This window comes from Aristolochia californica, unplaced genomic scaffold, assembly GCF_029961685.1.
Source record: "Aristolochia californica isolate CCGP_79_NKW_82.1479 unplaced genomic scaffold, dmAriCali1.0.hap1 SCAF_9, whole genome shotgun sequence".
Taxonomy (NCBI): domain Eukaryota; kingdom Viridiplantae; phylum Streptophyta; class Magnoliopsida; order Piperales; family Aristolochiaceae; genus Aristolochia; species Aristolochia californica.
Window position 1 is genome coordinate 36,950,271 of NW_027182290.1, and position 19,943 is coordinate 36,970,213.

Here is a 19,943-nt window from a genome sequence, read left to right on the forward strand (position 1 = left end):
ATCCCATAAAGATACATGGAAGACTACGAGGAGAGAATTTATTAGGCATATAATCTCGTAAACACGGATAAACACGATAACCAAATGGATGAAAATTTGCATAATTAGGAGAAAGACCATAAAGAATTTCAAAAGGGGACTTACCTCCGAGAAGTCGTATTGGCAAGCAGTTGATAATGTAGGCAGCAGTGCTAAAGGCTTCAACCCAAAAGCGAGGAGAAATTTGAGAATGAAAAAGCAAAGCCAAACTAGTTTCAGTCACATGACGGTGTTTGCATTCGGCGCGACCGTTTTGGGCAGGGGTATATGGACAGGATAGTTGATGATGAATGCAAGACGTACGAATATGGTTTTTAAAACAACTACTAGTAAATTCTACACCACCTTCACTTTGAAAATTTTTTATACAAGCGGAATGTTGGTTTTTGACAAATTTTTGAAATTGAAGAAAGATATCGTAGAAGTTAAATTTCAATTTCAATGGGTAAAACCAAGTAAAACAAGAATAATCATCAACAAATAAAACATAGTAAACAAACCCCAAGGATGATGTTACTGGTGAAGGACCCCATTTATCGTAATGGATTAGCTCTAACACATGAGACGACCATTTTTCATTTGGAGAAAAAGGTAAACGATGACTTTTAGAAAGTTGACATGTGCCACATAATTTAGGAGAAGGCAGTAAGGAGGTAAGATAAAGTTGTCCTTGTTTATTTAATAAATAAAGAACAGAGTGATGCACATGGCCTAAACGAGCATGCCACAATTCATATGAAACATGAAGAGTTTTATTTTTCAGAACATAAATAAAAACAAATTTTTTGTGCTCTAGCACATATAGGCCTCCATCACGTTTACCAATTGCCACCACCTTTCCCGTTTGGCAATTCTGAAGAGTGAAAAAGTCATTAGTAAACATAACAGATAAAGGAAAATCAGTCATTAATTTACTAATAGACAAGAGATTTTTTTGTAAGATGAGGAACAACCAAAACATCTAATAACTTAAGGTTTGGTGAAGGAGAAAGGTGACTTGTATGGGTAATAGGTAGAGACGCACCATTCCCTACAATTACATAATCCTTACCCGTGTAGGAGATAGACTGGTCCAACGCTGAGTGGGCTAGAGTCATGTGGGCCGAAGCTCTCATGTCCACGAACCAATCTGTGGCATCATTATTTTCGGACAGGGAGAGCGTCAAAGAGGACTCGGCGAGCTGCGTCGATGACACGTGACGAGCATACCTCTGGTGACAACGATCGGTGTAATGGCCGTCTTGACAGCAAATCTGACACCGCGGTGGTCGGCGACGGTGATTAGGGTTGGAACGACCCTATCCTTGAGCGACATCGTTGCTCTAGCCATAGCTAGAGTGTTTGCTTTGGTCGTGGCCGGAGTTGCGGCTGTAAGTGTTTCCACGACCACGATTAGGGCAAGAGGAAGCTTGATTTGTAGTGAATGCGGCAGTGGAGGCCGCTGGAAGGTCGAGAGATTTCTGAAAAAGTCCAAAGCTTTCTATTTTCGAAACCAGATCCGAAAAATAGGGGAGAGGAGTTTGTGCCATTTGGGCAGTGGAAAAACTCGAGAAATCGGGGCCGAGACCGCGAAGAAACCAGTGCACCTTGTCGGTGCCATCAACAATACACCCAATAGCGTGAAGTTGGTCGCACAGGGCTTTGAACGATAGAGCATAGGCACTGACCGGACGAGTGTCGCGCTTCATCAGTTGAAGGTCGTCTTTGAGACGAATTTCACGGGCTTTTGAGCGGTGGCTGAAGGTATTTTCGAGAGCAATCCACACCTCACGGGATGTGGTCAAGCCAACGACTTCTGCCATGGTCTCTTTGGAGAGAGACGACAGCAGAAGGCTGAGGAGGTGCTGATTTGTCGCCTTCCATGCCAGAAACTTGGGACTTGGCGTCTGAGATGTGGGAGGCACAAACGGATGTGGTGGCACAAGAGTGTCGCCCACATGTTCCAGCAATCCTTGGCTGTCAAGAAGAAGAAGAAATTGACTCTTCCATAGAAGATAGTTTGAAGACGAAAGTTTGATGGTGAACATATGAATCAGGGTGTTGAAGGGAAGGAGATCGGGAGAAAAATTAGAGGCCATTGAGGCTCACAGGATGTTATTCAAAATTCACCACACTAATCGGGGTGAGGTTCTTCATTAGTATTTATAATTGTTACATCATAATCACAGGGATTTATAAAAAGGAAGAATGGAGTTTGATGAGCTCCTGTAATTGTGGATCAAGATCCTCTGTGAAGAAGGCCCTAAACAGGGCAATTATTCTCAATCAACATCAGTTAAGGCAGTATCTTCAACAAAGAGGACATACCTGAGTGAAGCAGAGATTGAATGCTCATGATAAGTCATTGAATCCCAATTTCCACTCCCAATTAGAAACCTTCGTCTCCCATTTGAATCCATTTTTGGTTGCTTTATCCCGTTTTCTCAATTTTGATTTACACAGAGAGGGAGGAGCCATCTCAGAACACCCTCCCATTTTTTATCTCAATTTACGTTTGCTTTAGAGACTGAGAGGGCAGGGAGAGAGTTTTCCATCTCAGCCCGTTTCCGAGAAAAGCTCAACCCTTGTTCCCTTACCTTATGGATTAGATCAATAAGGTCTTGCACATTCATGTGACCTTCATTTTGTAGTGGAAACTTTTAATTGCTCCAACTCTTGTGCCTCGCATTAATGATTGTGTTTAAGATTTTTTTTCTAAAAGGTTGATTTGGATGGAGTTGTCAGCTAGGCCACACACACAAGGTGTCTTAACTTAATGTTACCTTAATTTAACTCCATAACAGTTGGTATCAGCTTGAGTTGTCACTTGCTTCTTCTGTATTGGGTTTGAGCTCAGCGCAAGTCGCCTTAAAATTGGAGACATCGTCCACCCCTTTGGTCACTTGATCTGTTGGGCTACGATAAGATTTTCTACAACATAGCTAGAACCCAACAAACCACCCCCACCCAAAATCTCCTTGATTCTCCGAAGCCCATATACAAACTTCAATGAATAAATCATAAGAACCATGATTCCCATGTCACTGTAATCACATTAATCAAGAAAGACATCAGCACAATAAATTTTTTGACACCCTCCATCCTCTCTTTTTTTCTTGAGGAGAAACAATATATGCAAATGTATTACCCGACCGGGTAAATCGATTTTCACTCTCCCTCTAGGTTTTGCAGATAGACGACCTAAACAGGGCACCATCAAGTCTGGGTTTTATCATAGTAAATGTCTCAACTACATAGAGAAGAAGGAATTTTTGTTGAACGTTTGGGAGGATTTCAATTAAGATTTAAGGTCACAAAAAATTTGATCACTGGGTCTGTTTGGAACCCATAGAAAATAAAATAAAATAAAAGAAAATGGGAGAGAAAGTTAATTTATGTTGTTTGGTAGCAAGAAATCATTGAAATAAAATAAAATAAGAGAGAACACTTTGCTCTTAGTAAATAAAATTTTTCTAAAAATATGATGAAATTTGGGGAGAAAATAAAAGAATATAAACTTGAGAAAAAAATTTAATCATCAAAATTTTATAAATATATATATAATCATTTTCCACATGTATCCAAACAAAAAAAAAACTATATATCTCTTCCATTCTTTCTCATTTTCTATGGACAAAAAATAAATCACTTTTTTTTTTCTTTTTTTTTTTTATCTTCTCCTCCTTTCCTTTTCTCTCAACTTTCTGTGTTCCTAACGGTACTTACACAAGAGGAATGGCAAAAAGGTGGAATCAAGAGGAAAAAACTCGCTTAGGGCAAAACAAAATTTATAGTTTCACTTGAAATTTCCTAAAATACTCTTACATTATTCAGGTAATTGGGTAATCAGATATAGAATGGGCATTTTAGTTCCGATTAATAAACAGTATTCAGATATCTTTAGCTGAATACTAATCAGAATGAATTTTTTTATTCCGTATCTGTTCCATCTAAACAACAGACGAAATAGGATAATCAGGTAAGGTTGACAGCCCTTGATAGCGTGATAATATCCAAGTCTATGACAGCTGTAATCAGTAGAATACATAGATTTTATTTCCTCCCGAGCTTGTCCAAGTTTGTGATAGTTGTAATCAGCAGAATAAATGGATTTTATTTCCTCCCAAGCTTGTACTTGTTAGGGAAAGGATAAGGGGAACAATAAGCGGACAGCGGTTTCCAGGAGCGAGTGCTAAACTGCTTCAAACCTCAACTGAAAACAGCGTCGTTTTAAGATATAAACGCTTGCATGATTTCCCTTTCAGCAATTTATGAGCAAGATATGGGCAGGCCATAGAAGAAGATGGAGATGAAGATAGGTATTTCTGCAGAGGAAGTGAAAACTACGTTAGGCAGATGTAAAAAAGAAAAAAACATGTGTTGCACAAGTTTGGATCACTTGTACCAACTGGTAAAGATCATCATGCACCACCATTGCCCTCATGTCTTCAAACTCTACCAAATGGCAATGAGAAGATGAACATCTCCTTTGAATTATGTTGGAAGATTTGATGTAATTAGAGTATCAATGATGTAATTAGTTTATTTTTTTTTTCTTCTTTACTCTTATTAGGGCGAATGATACAATTTTAATATTGCCATTTTTATCATTTATAAATAGAGTTTCCACATTCAAAGATAATGCAAAAAAGAGTTACAACAAACTAGATATAAAGGGATATTTTTCTCCTTTTGGGTATTTGGATTCTAATTGTGCATGTAGCCTTGATAATAGAAAAAATACCTTAGGTACTTGTCAATTACTTAAAAATTGTTGGGTATCATATTTCTCCAAGAAGCAAAACTGTAGGAGACTATCAACAAATTTGGGAGTGGAATAGTAGTCCTGAGATATTAAGGAGGAGGGTATGGACTAAGTCCATTACTCTATTCTTCCTCCTTTTTTCTCCAACAAAAAAACACAAAAAGGATTAGAACCTTCACCCTAATTAAGAGTGAATAAGAGATATAAATCATAAACTAATCATATCAATGTCACCCTAAATACATCAGCAAACTTCATCTCCTCTCTTTGCACTTTTCAAATTCAAAACAAGAGTCTTTACTCGTTAGTTTTTTTCCAAGGTACTAGGAAAGTATAAAATATTCCAACAAATCAAAATCTTAACTGATTAAAGAACCCTAGTGTTCTTGGTTAAAAAAAAACAATTCAAAGGCAAGATTTTGGTATGGAACAAAAGAAATTGAGGCTAACCTTAATAAGAAAAAAAAACCATTAAATACTATTTCATGAGGTTTAAATAAGACGAATCCAAATTCAAGGGCATGATTTCAGTACAGAACTGCAGGGATTAGAGCCAATCCTTTATATCAAATATTGTTCTATAGATTCCTTTGGTGTATCATAGACAATGCCCCTAGACAAGTGCACATATATATATAGTACTACCAGCAAATAGAAATACAAATTCCTATCAGCAAGACACCACTTATAGCAACAAGATGAACAACTAATCTCCAGCAAGCAATCCTCCACAAGAGCCGTTCATTCCTTTCACTGCCTTCGTATCCTTTCTCCCCCCCCCCCCCCTAATTATAGTCTTAGTGGGGGTGTAATGGAGGAAACCCTTTTTTAATTTGAGATTTCTATGTTAAAAATTCAAAAACTTCAATAGTGGCGGAAGACTTGATTTCAAATTTTACTGCCTGAAGGTGAGACATAGAGGAAAAGATTAAGTCACATCCAGGGCCAAGATCTCAATCTTCGGTTTCCACTTTTGTTTACTAAATTATGTCCTTCTTCTCTCTGAGGATTGTTTCAAACATCGAGTCCTCAACCGTGGCAAAAAAACACAAAGCGCGCGATACGGCCATGGTGGATAAATGAGGCAGTTGTAAGAACCCAGATGAGAAAAAACCGAGAAAATTTAGCGAATTAGTGGAAGAATGAAGATGAATACGTATGGACGTTATTCGATTGTCACCCAATTGTCTTCAAGGTCTCCTGTAGGCTGCTTCGTATTTCTGTTTCTTTCCCTGGGCGAACAGGAGGGCGAGAGGCAAAAGATGGAATTTTTTTTGTTTGACTAGGAACGTTTGTTTTGGAAAGACCAAAGAGAGGAGAGGGACAGAGGCGGGAACGTCTGGCTCCTCGTTGCCGTTTGGTAGAGTTTGCAGACACGACTTGCCCCTCGGTTATTGGTTGGTGCAGGTAATCCTGGATGGCATAAAACTTCAATCAGGTTCTAGGTTCTACCGCACTACCCAATAATTGCACATCTTATCTTATCCAACTGATTTAAGCCACAGATCTGTTATCAACTTGCCATGACTTGCGCTGAGATGCGAATGGTCGGCAACTTTGTATCCGACGAGACCACAATGACTCAAAACAAAATATCTATCACGAAGATAGCAGCTTGTATGATTCTTATCGTTTGGTATATGAGCCTCATATGTGTGTCTGCCTATCCCTTCCGATTCTTGGACGTGTAACCACAGGAAACGAAGATCCAGCATCCGCCCACTGCCACGGGCGAGTAGATTTGAAAAATATTCATCTTGACCATACCTACAAGATTCCTCCAAAAGGTGGTTCTCATGCTTTGTTGGTCAAAAAGTGGACCAGGCGAGGTGGGTGGCGGGAGGAGATTCAGTTTCGGGAGCTTGTCCGGTCTGAATCGTTCTAGAAAGGGGACAAATTTTCAGCCTAAGGTCTCGCTCCAATCTCCCTCCCACCGAAGATACGAGCAAATATGCTGCTACGAGGCTGGAAACGATGAAAAAGTGAAAAGAGTCATTGGAGAAGGTAGAATAAGAAGGGTCCGCAGAGCAGAGGCATTAAATGAAGAGATTTGAAGGGGAGGACCACCGATCCATGGAGTAGATTGTAGGGCACTAACCGTTGGAGTTGGGAGAGGGGGGAGGGAAACGTATTTTTCTCTTTTTTCTGTAGGGAGGGGCTCACCTAGTGATAAGGATTCTAAAGACGATAGTGACAACAAATGTACTTCAAGGACCACTTTCAGTTCAGATTCCCCGCAAAGTTGCAACAGTCCTTTTCATCAAATGATAAGCTGCCTCTCGCATGTGGTTGGTTTTCCGAGGCAACCATCAACTTCTCCGCAACTTGCTCCACAGAGAAAGGTCCCACCGCATAGAAGAGACGTGGATACAAGCCATCCACGCCTTAGACGACTCAAAGGTTATGAGTTGAGTCGTGGTCACTGGTTAGGTGATCTAAAGTTCTCGCCCGTGCGCCTCCTGCTGCTTCAGCAGAGATCGACAAGGGCATGAGACGAAAGGAACGGGATTTGGACCTGCTCCAGACCATTTCCACTTCTCGGAGGGAAGCATGTCAACCAGAAGAAAGATGGCCGGCGGGTGGCGGTCACTTTCCTGCAGGTCCTTCCCTTCTCTCCAACGAACCTTCCCTCCTCTGCAACGAAGATTCAGTTCGTCTCCATCGCTTTAATTTTCTCTTAATAAGTCGTGGATTTGCAGACTAAGACACGGCGGAAAAAAAATAAAAGAACGAAAAGAAAAAGCAAAAACGAGTTCCTCCGCAAGCAATCTCCGTTCTCCAACCTGCAACGTGCATATATGAAAAAAAAATAGTAGTAATACCAGTCAACAAGAGTCAAGTCATTATCCCTCTTATGTCTTTTCCAAATCCAGAGAGGCCAGAACCATCCCTCCGGCACGGCCATCCTAGATCTTCGATTCCCACTTAGACCAGAGGCCACCGACCTCAAGATTTCCTTTTCAGATTCCCAACCCCAAGATTTCCTTTTCAGATTCCTCGCCGATATTTTGGGTTTCTTTTCCGAATCTGCGTCCTTGTCTCCGAAATCATATAAAAGTTGGATGCCAAAGCTCAAGTATCGGTATCTTCCAAGCATTTCAATTAAATACACTCAAAACCTTACCTCGCTTTCTAGGGCTCCACCGTCCATGAGGAAGACATGCAAATTGAGTGATGCGGAAAACATGATAAGCTTAGGGTTCTAAACTGACTTGGTAACTAAACTAGGTTAATGGATTGCCCAAACCCGGTCAGTGGCCACGGTCCAAGTCAATTTATCCAGTCAAGTACTATTGGTGGTTACACTGAGATAACGGAGTCGAAATAGGGAAAATAAGTTTTTAAAATTTTTATAAAAAAATTGAAGAATGGTGGGGCGCATCCTTTTTGAATCTGGTTGTACTACCCCGAGTGGTCCTGGTCTAATTGCAACGGTTACTAGTTACTGACACTTCAAACATTTCGAATATTATATAAGGAAACAAGTTACCCATTTCTTATCAAATATTTTTACAATTGGGCAAGTAGACACTGTGATCCGGCATTTGATTACAGACTGTCCTCGTCTGAAATGCACAGGTGATGTACGTAAATAAAATACCAAATCATTTATTTCATGCACTGGGCTGGCACAGTACACTATCGGCCGTCTAGCCTAACACATAGATGCTTCAAAAAGCAACCTCATCGAGAAGGTTTCGTGGCATCACATAACGTTCGTAAAGATTTGCACACAGCATCGGCTTTGAAACAGCCACACGTAGCCAGAACTGCCGGTCCTGTCCTCATCCTTCTTTTCGGCGGACGGGAACAAGTAAAATGAGCTATCGTACTGAACCTCAGTGTCAAAATGTCAATGGTGGGACAAATAATCACCGATTCCACGTCTGCCGTGAAAAGTAAAAACCGAGCAGGTGATTCGTCATTGTACGGACTTGTTAGAAGCCAGCTCAGGTTGGACTGGATTTTTGGATCTGAACCTATTAACAGGATCTGCTACAGTAAAGCAGTACGCTGAAGTCTGAGACTCTGAAGGGTAGGGCATTCCTTTTCTAGAACTCTGAATAGACTCAAGAAAGGCGAAACAGACGCGGCCAGCGCTCGCTAGCACCGTGTACGGCCTTTAAAAATAATACTGCACATGGGACATTGGACGGGATACATGCTGAAGTCAGAAGAGACGAGGAGCAAATCATACAAACCTAGATTGCAATTTTTTTTCTTTCTCACGGACGGAAATGAACGCCAGCTAGATGTGCTCTGCCGAGCATTTTATGTTTCTCTCTATCAGGCAATCCTCACCTTTTTGTTTAAAATTTACCTGATTGTGATTTTCTGCCTTGGGCCTCAGCAAATAGCCACTGCTGCTGTCCTTTTAACTTCTTAAACTCAGCTGAGGGTTTTTTAGAATCCAAAAGTCGATACCTAGTCTTGTTATCAACCGTCGAAGAGATACCGACTGATATGCTGTTGCATATTTGAAGATAAAAAAGAAAAAAATTGAAAGGGATAAAAAGGACGGGAAAGAAAGGGAAGAAAATGATCTGGTGATATGGATTCCCCGTAGCTTCTTATTCGCATAGTGCTTCAATCTTGTGGTTCCGAACGGGACGTGTCACTTGTTTGCTAAATATATTCGCCAACTGTATCCACCCCAATACCCTCTCCTCCTGTTTATAAGGAGGACGCATGGCAATCATCTTCGGCATCCCGTCTCTAGATTGAACTCGATTCTCTTCAATCCTCCCTTACCTTCCTCTCCCCCTTTTCTTGTGCCCTTTCGCGCCCTTCCACCTCCGGTCTTCCAATACTTCCCCCCTCCCTCATCTCTTGAGGTGCTTTACTTTCATTAAGTTCAGTCCTTGGTTCTTCACTCCAGTTTCTTCTCAGAAAGAAGCTATCCTTTTACGTAGCAGCAGTGCACCAATATCACCATCATACACGCACAAAGTCCTTGATATTGCATCTTTGTTTTTAGTACCTTCAATTTGGACTAATGGCATCAAGTTCCATGCGTAGCTCTGCCTCTTCTTGGACCCCGAAACAGAACAAACTCTTTGAGAAGGCTTTGGCCATTTATGACAGAGACACCCCCGACCGCTGGCAGAATGTCGCCCGGGCAGTGGGTGGCAAATCGGCGGAGGAAGTCAAGAGGCATTACGAGATCCTCATCGAGGATGTCAAGTATATCGAATCGGGCCAAGTCCCCTTCCCAAATTACACTTCAACTGCCGGCAGCAACGGCAAAGCAAGTAGAATTAGCGACGACGAGCAGAGGTAGAGTATTTGTATATCCACAACTCCATTCGCTTACCGCTTACTCCTGAATAGAGTAAAAATATCCGACCACTGGATTAATTAGTCCTTGCTTACGTAAGAACGTACTAAATGAACATGCACCACTAGTTGGCAACAATCACAATGGCCATCCTTTTTTTTTTTCTAATATCTTTTGTTTCACTGCAGGCTTCTCAAGTATCTCAAACTTCAATGAAGTCCGGAGGTGACAGTTACCTAACTCATGGATCTATTCCCAATTGCCCGCAAATTAATGCAGAGATGCATCAGAAGAAAAAGAGTCGAGCGAGAGAATCAACTTACTATGTTCGCTTTCTTGTCTTTCCAATCTAGTGGTGTTAGTTTCCTATCCAACAATATATTTGTAGCGGTCAAAATAACTGCCAACCTTAGGTCATTGCTTATTCCCTTGTTCTTACTTGTATTGAAATTACTTTTCCTGTCATAAATTGAAAAAAAAAAAAAATCTAGCTTCAAAGATGCCTCGCATTTGCCTAGTAAAGGAGAAAATAATTTGCTTCTTAATTACAGAAACAGAAGAATTTGATCTATAAGAAGTTGATATACAGATGCTATTGTGCGGAAGAACTTTTGAATCAGACGATGCAGAAATAACAATAGAATAAAAGTTATTACCAAAATTAACAGTAAAAATGACATGTGTAAAGCAAGCTAGCACTCCTGATTTCCAACCTTAAATGAAGACGACGAAGCCTGTAGAGTTCAGTACTCATCCAGGTCAAAGTGAAGCTGCAGGATCTAGATTCAAGGGATGATGTTCACCTCGAGGCATCCTGCTAAACTTCCGCTTTGCAGTTTGCATAAAACAAATATGAAAGTTAAAAAAAAAAAAAAAAAATCCTATCGAAACGAAAGCACTTGTCTATCCTACTCACAACAATGATTTGGAGGAAGAAAAATTACCTGCAATGTCGCTGCTGTAAAAGGCGATGACTGAAAATCGGACTGTGAGTTAGAGAAAGGGATCAACCACAGTCAGAAGAATCAAAACTAAGGAAATTACTCTTTGAATTCCGAAGATTGAAAGATGAAGAGTTTTACTTCTTTCAATATCACTTACGGAGAAGTCGAACTCAAGCTAAATGTTCAGATCCAAAAAATAAAAATAAAAACGAAGAATGAGCAGAACCGAAAAGTAAAGGCTACAGAGACCAAAAGGGATCAGACCTCGCGAGGCGGGAAATTTTCTGTTTGAAAAATAGGCCATCGACTGAACTAAACCTAATTAAACATGCGATCTTAATTACATTAATGGCCCTAACACGCGGCAAAGTTACCAGAGTTGTCTAAAAAACAGAATGGGTCCTACTTCAGGATCAATCACGACCTCTTGTTTTAAAGACTTGTGTAAGAGGAAATGGTAAACTGTATGATATATTTAGAGTGGGATTAGAAACAGAAAACCCAGATAGACGGTCAAAAGAACATTGGCCTCTTGACACGTTTTATCGGCCAATGTATGCCTCTCTCTTCCATTTTTTCAGTTTCTTCTCTTTAAAAGGCAAGATTTTGCATTCCCTGGTAAGAACATAAACTGCTTTCGCCTTCTCCAGAGTTCAGATAAGAAAAGAAAAAAACCAAGTTACTACTCCTCGATCCAGGTATTTTTGCTTCTTCGTTTTTCTTTTTCTTTTTGTCTAATTCTATGTCGAGAGTCGACGGAGGTACGGCAAAAGTAAAACCGAGGGTACTGTGTAGGATCAGTATGGCGGAGAAATGGGGATTATTCGTGATATTCTGGCTGTTGCTGTCGTTCGTGGCTTCGGTGGAGTGCGAGCAGCCCATCAACGCCAACAATGCCGAAGGTACTATGGACACCGTGAAGGAGAAAGCTGAATCATGGGCCGACTGGGCAGGAGATAAGTTCTCTGGGTACGCCTTCTTCCGAGTTGACAGTTAGCACTTTAATTCTGTCCCTTGTTATTAATCCCATGAGCGACACCATGATAGACCGCCTGTAAAAACTTCCACTCTCTTCTCATTGTGGCAGGGGATTCGATTTTATGAAGGACAGCGCCAGTCCCAAGGCAGAAGAAGCTGTAGACGCTGTCAAGGACTTAAGTGAGAAATCCAAGTACGTGGTCTCCGATGCCTCCGCAAGTAAGATTCTCGTCCCTCTTCATTATTCTCCATGATTTATAGTTTGTATCTTTAACCCCTAAAGATAATTTCGAGTTTACATTTTACAAAGAAATGATAGAAAGAAGTTCTCTTTATTCTCTCCGTAAGTTTTGGAAGGAGGCAATTCAATACTCGTAACAGGCCTCAGTCTCTGATTGTCAGTGGAGAAAAACCAGCTGCATTTCTCTAAAATGCTTATTGTGATCTTCTCTGTGGATCGCAGGAGCCTCGGAGAAGGCCAGTGACCTGATGGAGGACTCCAAAAGAAAGGTTGGAGAAGCATACGACAATGTGAAGGATACAGTGAAGCAAACTGTTGCTTCTGGAACCAAGACTGCAGAGAAGTATAAGAAGGAAGCGACGGCCAAAGCAGAACCTACCATGTGAAGGACACAGTCACGTCCGCAGCCGAGAGCTCCGTTGAGAAAGGCAAAGTAGAACCTCAGGGCAAGACCAAGATCGCCCATGAGCTTTAATTACAGCCGCATCCAATTGTTTTAGACACTTTTTTCTTCTCCCGTGTGATTGGGTTTGTAATTAGTTCCTATTCTCGCAAGTCATGTGTTCGACCAGATTTGCTGCGGCTTTGTTTGTAATAAAACAATCGCACAATTTTGTTTAATCTAATTCGATGCATCATGTGAATTACTTAAATACTTAGAAATGGAAACGTATTCGAAGCTCTACATTTATGCTATTAGTCTCTGCAGAACAGGATTCGTATGAAGTTGCCGGCTTTGGAGGCAACAAGAGAAAACCAACCAATCTGCCAAACCAGTAAGCCTCTAATGGTGCTTTCACCATCCAATTAAAGAGTAATGGAAGCTTAAACGGATAGAATTAACAACCCGATATAACCAAAACATAACTTGTGTAGTATTCAATTACAAAAGCTGCCCATTTGCCATCTATATTTAGTTAGAGAGATCTCCTCTAAACGTTGAATCCGCAGGCTTCTAATTCGATTTAGGAAAAGTACATATTAAATTACAAGGCACGACAAAATTCTGAGAAGAAACTTAGTTGTTGGTGGAAGCTTACAAGAGCTAGGATAAGTTAGTGCGGTCGACTTGAACTTCCTCTGTCTTCCACTTTCTGGCATCGCAACAGCAAATTCATTCGCTTATATAACACAGAAAAAATCAGTGCCAGATAAAACAAAACGTATATTACCATTTGTGCATGAGAACCCCTTTGCCTTTTGTCAGGCTTACAGAGACGACATTAATTGGGAGAGAAGATGATGGTCGTTTGGTAAGGAGAGAAGGGACTTCACTAACAGCTTCCCTTCCCTTGTGGGTTTACTTAACCCTAATAACGGCAAGGAAGCAGGACCAAACAAGGCCGCCTCCACCATTGACATTTCTCCTCTCATCAATTTTGCCCTGACTGCCCATCTCTTCATCTTCCCGGAAGTTGTCTTGGGAAGGCTCCCACTTCTTACCAAGATCACCAACCTTAAGACTTCGTCCATTTGTTTGTTGTGCTTCACGAGAGCTCGGTTGATACTCTGGCATATGCTTTTGGATGTTATCGCACCACCGTCCTCATGACCTTTCTGCAATTCTGCTGCCACCACGACCAGCGTTGAGATCTCGAACGCAGCTACACAGCCGCCTCTCAGACGCCCTGGGCTGCTTTCGTACGCCACCTTCTCCAGATAATGGGGGTGGTAAACTTGGGATTGACTGCTTCCTTTGATTTCGATGATATCAAATGCACGACCCATCACAAAAAGGTACCTGTCTTCCCCTCTGACAGTGCCTCTGTCTCCCGTTCTAACGAAGCTCCTACTTGCGTTGCCTCTTAACCTCGCCATGAATATCTCCTGGCTTAAAGTGGGATACCCAAGGTATCCCGAGGCGTTACTCGGCGAAGAAACCCATATCTCTCCTTCAAGCCCGTCTTCTACTGGCTCGCATGTATTGGCATCGACGACGACTATCTCGGTCTCTTCTGCTTCTACCCCTTCTCCACTTGATGACAACGCCAGCCTCGCGCTAGGTAGAATCCCATTGTACGATGGGATGCTTGGGAACCCGCACGACTCGTCCATACTTCTCCATGCAGTGGACACGAAGGTGCAGTTCTCCGCCAGTCCATAAGAGGGAGAGACACAAGATGGAAGCAATCCCACGCGGGCGAATTCATCAACAAATTGAACGATCAAATCTCTGTAGATGGGCTCGTTTATGATCACCAAGTTTTTCAGACTCCCTAACTTAAGTGGAAGACTACCCTGAGAGATACCACCCCTTTTGACAACTAGAGGTAAAGCGAAGGAGGGAACGGGGGTGCAAGTGGCCTGAAACTCAGTTATCAGCTCTAGCCATGATCGTGGACGGTTTATAAAGGTGGATGGTGAGGTAAGAACAGAAGTGGCTCCAGAGACAATGGTCAGCAACAGAAACATGAGGCCGCAGTCGTGGAACTGAGGCAACCATGAGACAATGACGCTATTGGATTGAAGCTGATAAGACTTCCTTGCTTCTCTAACGTTATGAGCTGCAGATCCAGCAGTAACGAGAACCGGCTTTGGGATTCCAGTTGCACCAGATGTGTACTGGATAAGATAAACATCTTGAGGTGCACAACCGGAATAAGAATAAGAAGAAAAAGAGGAGGAATCCCGAGTAAAATTGGTTTTGTCGCAACCATATTCAAGTTTAAAATCCTCAAGAAAGAGCCACCGGAGTTTCAGTAGCCGTTGGGAAAGCTGTGGGTCGTAGTAAACTGAAGACGCTATATGTCTGCGGATGCTGGTAGCGGGATCTCGATTGGCAATGGCTGCTTTGGGTTTGGTCTGGAGGAGGACACTAACAAGGTGGTCCATGGTGGATGTTTCTGGCTGGGAAATGGGCACACACAACAGGCCAGCTCTCTGGCAGGAAAAGAGGATCTTGACGATGTCCAGGCCGGGGGAGCAGATGATGAGCACGGTGTCACCCCTTTGCAATTGCAATGGTCCGAGGAGCTGAGAAGCAATAAAGTTGGCCGACGAGTTGAGTTGCTCGTATGTGAGACTTCTCCTTGGGGCGCCGTCTTCAGCCCAAATAAAAGCAGGCTTGGACCGAAAAGCCGCTTGACTTGCCCACACCGGAAGGTAGAGATCGACGACAGGCTGGTCAGGAAAACAAGGATCGAAGTTCTCCGTGCACTTGCTCAATCTCTCTCTGCTTAGAATGTATGGGAAGATGCCATTGGCAGTATCCATCGGAAACGGGAGGGACGTGTTTCGAGCTCAGCTTAATTAGTACCAGTACCAGAGCAATGCTAATTGCCGCCTGGTATGCATTATCTACCTTGCTTTCTTCAATAAATTTATAAATTTTACGAGGGAAGGCAGGATATGCTCGGTGGAGAATGTGGATATCCCACTCGCGCGTTGATATTGTTGTTGTCTATCTACCAAACTAATATGCATGGAATCCGACGGAGCATCCGGCATAATAAACATATGATCGACGGTCCTGTCCAGTCGTCCAAGTGCGCCAAGAATCGATAAGTCCAAGAGCATTCTGTTAATCTTGAACCTAAAAAGACGAACCATGCACTTAGCTTTTATAAATACATAATTTGACAGCCGGCGTACTCTTCGGTGATAGGATCTACTGAACCAAGCGGCCCCTGAGCCCCGCCAATCACCTGGCCGGACTTCCTAGACCAAGCCGTCTAATATTGAGAGTAACCCACCAAGTTAATCAAGGGTCGGTCTCGTTCACCCGAAACAATCTCTTGAATGGCTCTTCCTGACTAGCTTTACTGGTACCAGACTAGTTGTTTCACCGGTGATAAGGCAATTGGAAAAACGTGGTCCGTTCACCCTCCGTCACATGATCAATTGGGTAGGCACGATTACAGGACAGCCAAAACGTATCTGCTTTCAAAGGAAATAAATTAGACTTTGATGGGTTTATATGTTCATAGCTTGCTAATTGGCCGATCTTCTACATTCCTCTGAATCAACGAATTAGTGGATAAGACCATAGGGGAATGCAAAAAGTACAGAAAGATGAACTCATATCCTGCGAGAAAACAGACCAAAGTAAATGAAGGCTTGCGGCTCTTCAAAAGGGACAACAATGCTTACTCTACACGGTTGACCTCCTTAAGTGATAAGACTATTTAGGTAGATTAACCAAGCCACAAATGGTCCTTGGATCATTGAGAGATCAAGTAAAGATCACACTAAATAAAATTTTCACAAATCTTCAACCTTAATAACCCCATGCGGCTTTCACCTGAAAATTGCAGTCTTCACCAGGTATTATCTCTATTCAGATTACCATTCAACAATGGGTAAGTCACTTTAGTTGAACTGTTTTCCTCGTGAACCTAAAATTTTAACGAGTCAGACAACCGACTCTCACATGCTAAAACTTCATCCAGAATATTTACTTCAAAATAAACCTACTATAATTAGAACTTGCTTCCCCAGATTTCTTTGGAAGCTCAATCACATAAACAGGGCCGCATAAATAGAAATGGTGAAGAATTTCCTGCAGTAAACTTGACAACCATCAATTTGCTAGCTAATGATTGTGAGCTCTCTTTTGTGGATATGAATTTTCAATACCTTCTATCAATATGTTCCAACAAACCACAAAAACCTGCTGCTCCAAACAGCAACAAGGACAAGTAGTTAATATGAAAATAAAGATCTAGAAGCATAAGGCTACTAAGCTTTTCCTTTTCACCACAAAATAGCAGTTCACCCAACTTTGCAGACCTAGCAGCAACAAAGACTACTAGTTAATATGTACATTATGATGTTCAATGATAACGCTACTAAGCTTTTCCTCTTCACTGCAAATTTGAGAAAATAGACACTTCAGAAGCAAGTACCACAAGGGCAGATTTGACTGGACCAAAAGAAAGGGAACCACGAGAAAGGGGCACAACGGTAGAGGAATAAAAAAAATGTCATTATGGTTGGTACAAATGTCCGGTTAATGAACACCAGAAACTCAAAGCCTTCTTCATTTAAACGATGACACACATGTAAGAAGGTGATAAACTTAAACCAAGCTGGGGTCAAATTTTGGTAACACCAAGGTAACATCAAACCAAACAAAATTTTATTTTTCTTGTTTGATTCAAAAACGAATGGAAGCTTGGAAGAGCTAAAACTCCAAAAAGTACACTTTACAAACAACAAAAAGTGAGGGGTTGGCATTAAGTCTAGCACATGTGATGCCCTCATCTGCAAGACTAAAGCATTGCTCTTACTTAGGATACGAAATCATAAAACTGTACAGGCAGACACAAATCCAGAAGGTTCTCAGAAACGGCTTTCAGCTTTCTAAGGCCTCTATCTTTTTATGGCGCAAGGTTCACTGGAACAAAAAGTCAACGGTAAACCATGCCTTAAAGAAAACATGATGTTTCAAGAGAAGAAACAAATATAGCATTAACACCTTGTTTGGCCCATAAAATTGTGCTTAGCGATCTCCTTCCATTATAATAGTAGAGGCAAAGCTGATGAAACAATCAACAGTCTAGTCAAAAGAGGAGATGCTGTTTATGTGCCTAGAGCTCAACCAAGGTTATCAGCCAACTTAGTGCGAGATAGGCTTAATGAATTTTATCAGCTCTAAAGCTATTGGCATCTTGTCTCAGATACCGATCTTTTAGTATCTTACAATCAGCCAAATACTTAGCTTCCCTCAGCATGCCAGTCCAGAAAACCATGAGCTGAGTGCCTTTTTTAACACAATGAAATATTGATTTCATTAAGGTAAAGGAACAATACATAGGCTCCTACTGGGCAAAATAGAATAATACACCCCCCCCCCCCCCAGAAAAAAAAAAAGAAGAAGAAGAAGAATACTAACAAAGGATGTATAAAGCTGATCGATCAGGTAATTGTTCCCCCCGATATAGGTGCAGTTGGTCATCAGCAGCCAGCCACTTCTTGCTCCCTTCTACCTTGGTTCCTTCACTAATACTTCAATGAGATTGTTTATATTACAGCAAGCTACTTCATCCATTGGAGCCACATACCTTGTGAAGTAAATTATATGGCTGACTGTGCTCCACTCAAGGAATCCACAAGATAACTTAGTAGCTCAGAGGGTGTCCGTTCAAGAGATAGCAAATGTCCTCAATATCAAAAGCATTTCAAGAAACAACTTGGAGGAGATTTCTTCCCTGAAACCCAAAAGATGGCAATTGTGAAATCCCCCCTTCAATAATGAAAGGGTTGATGAAATTATCTGTGTAATATCTTCAACCCTTCAAGGAGGGTCAACAACACGTACTTCCATAGAACAAAACAAAAAGGTGCAAAGCATACCAGACAGATGCTACCTTCACAGTCACAGATGACTCCACCTTACCCAGTGGCCGGCCTGAGATTAACTTTGAAACTACTGGCAACATTAAGCGTAAGTCAGCCAATTGAAAGCAGGGACCATGCGGGTATCAACTCTAGAATGCATGCCAACGACCACCAATCTTCACTTGTCCTTAATGACAAAACTACCTAGGTGCCAATGTCCCCAGTTTGTAGAGGACACTGCCACTTGTGTGAGGAGGCAAGGGAAGGAAGCAGCAGATTCAAAATCCAAATTTGAGAGGGAGTTCACCTCAAAAGCAAAAGATCAGGTGAACCATTTCACAGTTTGCAATTTATTCTTCAATTCTAATCGCATGGCAAGGAAGCTGATCAACAATGAGGAAATTACTTATAGTAGCAGACCAAAAGAAGCACATGATTTTTGGGAGGCACCAAAATGCTCTAGAGGATGGCTGAACATGGAGGAATACTACGGTTGACGGCATATATATCACAAGGCTGTTCTGCAACCATGAGATGATTCCCAATACCCCAAATGTACATTTTCAATGAGTGGCAGGGCACTGACCTCAACAACTTCAGAATCAAACAAAGCATGCCTCAAATTAAGATCCCGAGATCAGTGGTTTGAATTGATTATGAAGTAGCTACAGATCATCAATTTCAAAAGATGTTGGGCAAGGCCTCTGCTAAGGTATATTCTCCAGCAAAGGGGCAGCCAAAAAGGGGAAGAACAGCTGTTCTGAATATGGATATGAAATCCATGCACAAAATGAGCTTCAAGCTAGCAGATGATTCCATAGCTTGGAAGCAAAAGATAGGAAGGAACCTGGAGGCCAAGCAGGTCATCATAACTGTATTTGGCAATGATAAGCCACCTCCACATTGCATCTTTGTATGACCAAACCTCAAAGTCAATTTGACAAAATCGCAAGGCTCACAACCCTAAATTCTTTGATTTCCAAAACCACCATCACACATATGCAAGCAGATTTCCAGTTGAGCTGATCATATTTCAAATTAAAAGAGGTGCCTCTACATAGAGAGTCAAACATATGCAGGCAGATTTCCAGCTGACCAGATCATATTTCAAATAGAAAGAGTTGCCCCTACATAGAGACTCTAACTTGAGTATTACAATACACAAGTTCATGAAAAACTCAAGCAGCAAAGGATCTCTTATCAGTCCAGCAAATGGTAATCACATAATGGACCATCACAATGAGTGAAGGGAACAATAAAAATACGTAGAGTTTTAATCCTTTTAGCTTAAGGCTTAGCCTCAGCATAATTTGCAATACAGCAAGGGCTAGGGAAGACCAAAAGGATCCTACCCAAGCTGGCTTGAACAAAACAAAACAATACAAAAGAAAAAAAAAACAAAAAAAAAAAGCTAACCACCAGGAGGTTTATGCTCAATCT

General features: G+C 41.5%; 4 protein-coding genes across 4 annotated transcripts; 2 read left to right on the forward strand and 2 right to left on the reverse strand.

Moving 5' to 3' along the window:
• Positions 1–1,361: 1,361 nt before the first annotated feature.
• Positions 1,362–2,438, reverse strand: LOC137940917 (uncharacterized). Its single transcript, XM_068786029.1, has 2 exons — positions 2,347–2,438; positions 1,362–1,995 (listed from the first exon to the last, which is right to left on the reverse strand). Exons 1-2 carry the CDS (start codon positions 2,436–2,438, stop codon positions 1,362–1,364), a joined length of 726 nt encoding a protein of 241 aa, XP_068642130.1.
• Positions 2,439–9,476: 7,038 nt separating this feature from the next.
• On the forward strand, positions 9,477–10,592 carry LOC137940413 (protein RADIALIS-like 3). The gene is made up of 2 exons (XM_068785466.1): positions 9,477–10,060; positions 10,250–10,592. Exons 1-2 carry the CDS (start codon positions 9,780–9,782, stop codon positions 10,275–10,277), a joined length of 309 nt encoding a protein of 102 aa, XP_068641567.1. The 5' UTR covers positions 9,477–9,779; the 3' UTR covers positions 10,278–10,592.
• A 1,060-nt stretch (positions 10,593–11,652) lies between these two features.
• LOC137940245 (uncharacterized) lies at positions 11,653–12,672 on the forward strand. Its single transcript, XM_068785193.1, has 4 exons — positions 11,653–11,703; positions 11,801–11,974; positions 12,093–12,202; positions 12,447–12,672. The coding sequence occupies exons 2-4, from the start codon at positions 11,808–11,810 to the stop codon at positions 12,608–12,610; spliced, it is 441 nt and encodes a 146-aa protein (XP_068641294.1). The 5' UTR covers positions 11,653–11,703; positions 11,801–11,807; the 3' UTR covers positions 12,611–12,672.
• A 761-nt stretch (positions 12,673–13,433) lies between these two features.
• LOC137940918 (uncharacterized) lies at positions 13,434–15,437 on the reverse strand. The gene has a single exon (XM_068786030.1). The coding sequence runs from the start codon at positions 15,435–15,437 to the stop codon at positions 13,434–13,436; it is 2,004 nt and encodes a 667-aa protein (XP_068642131.1).
• Positions 15,438–19,943: the final 4,506 nt, after the last annotated feature.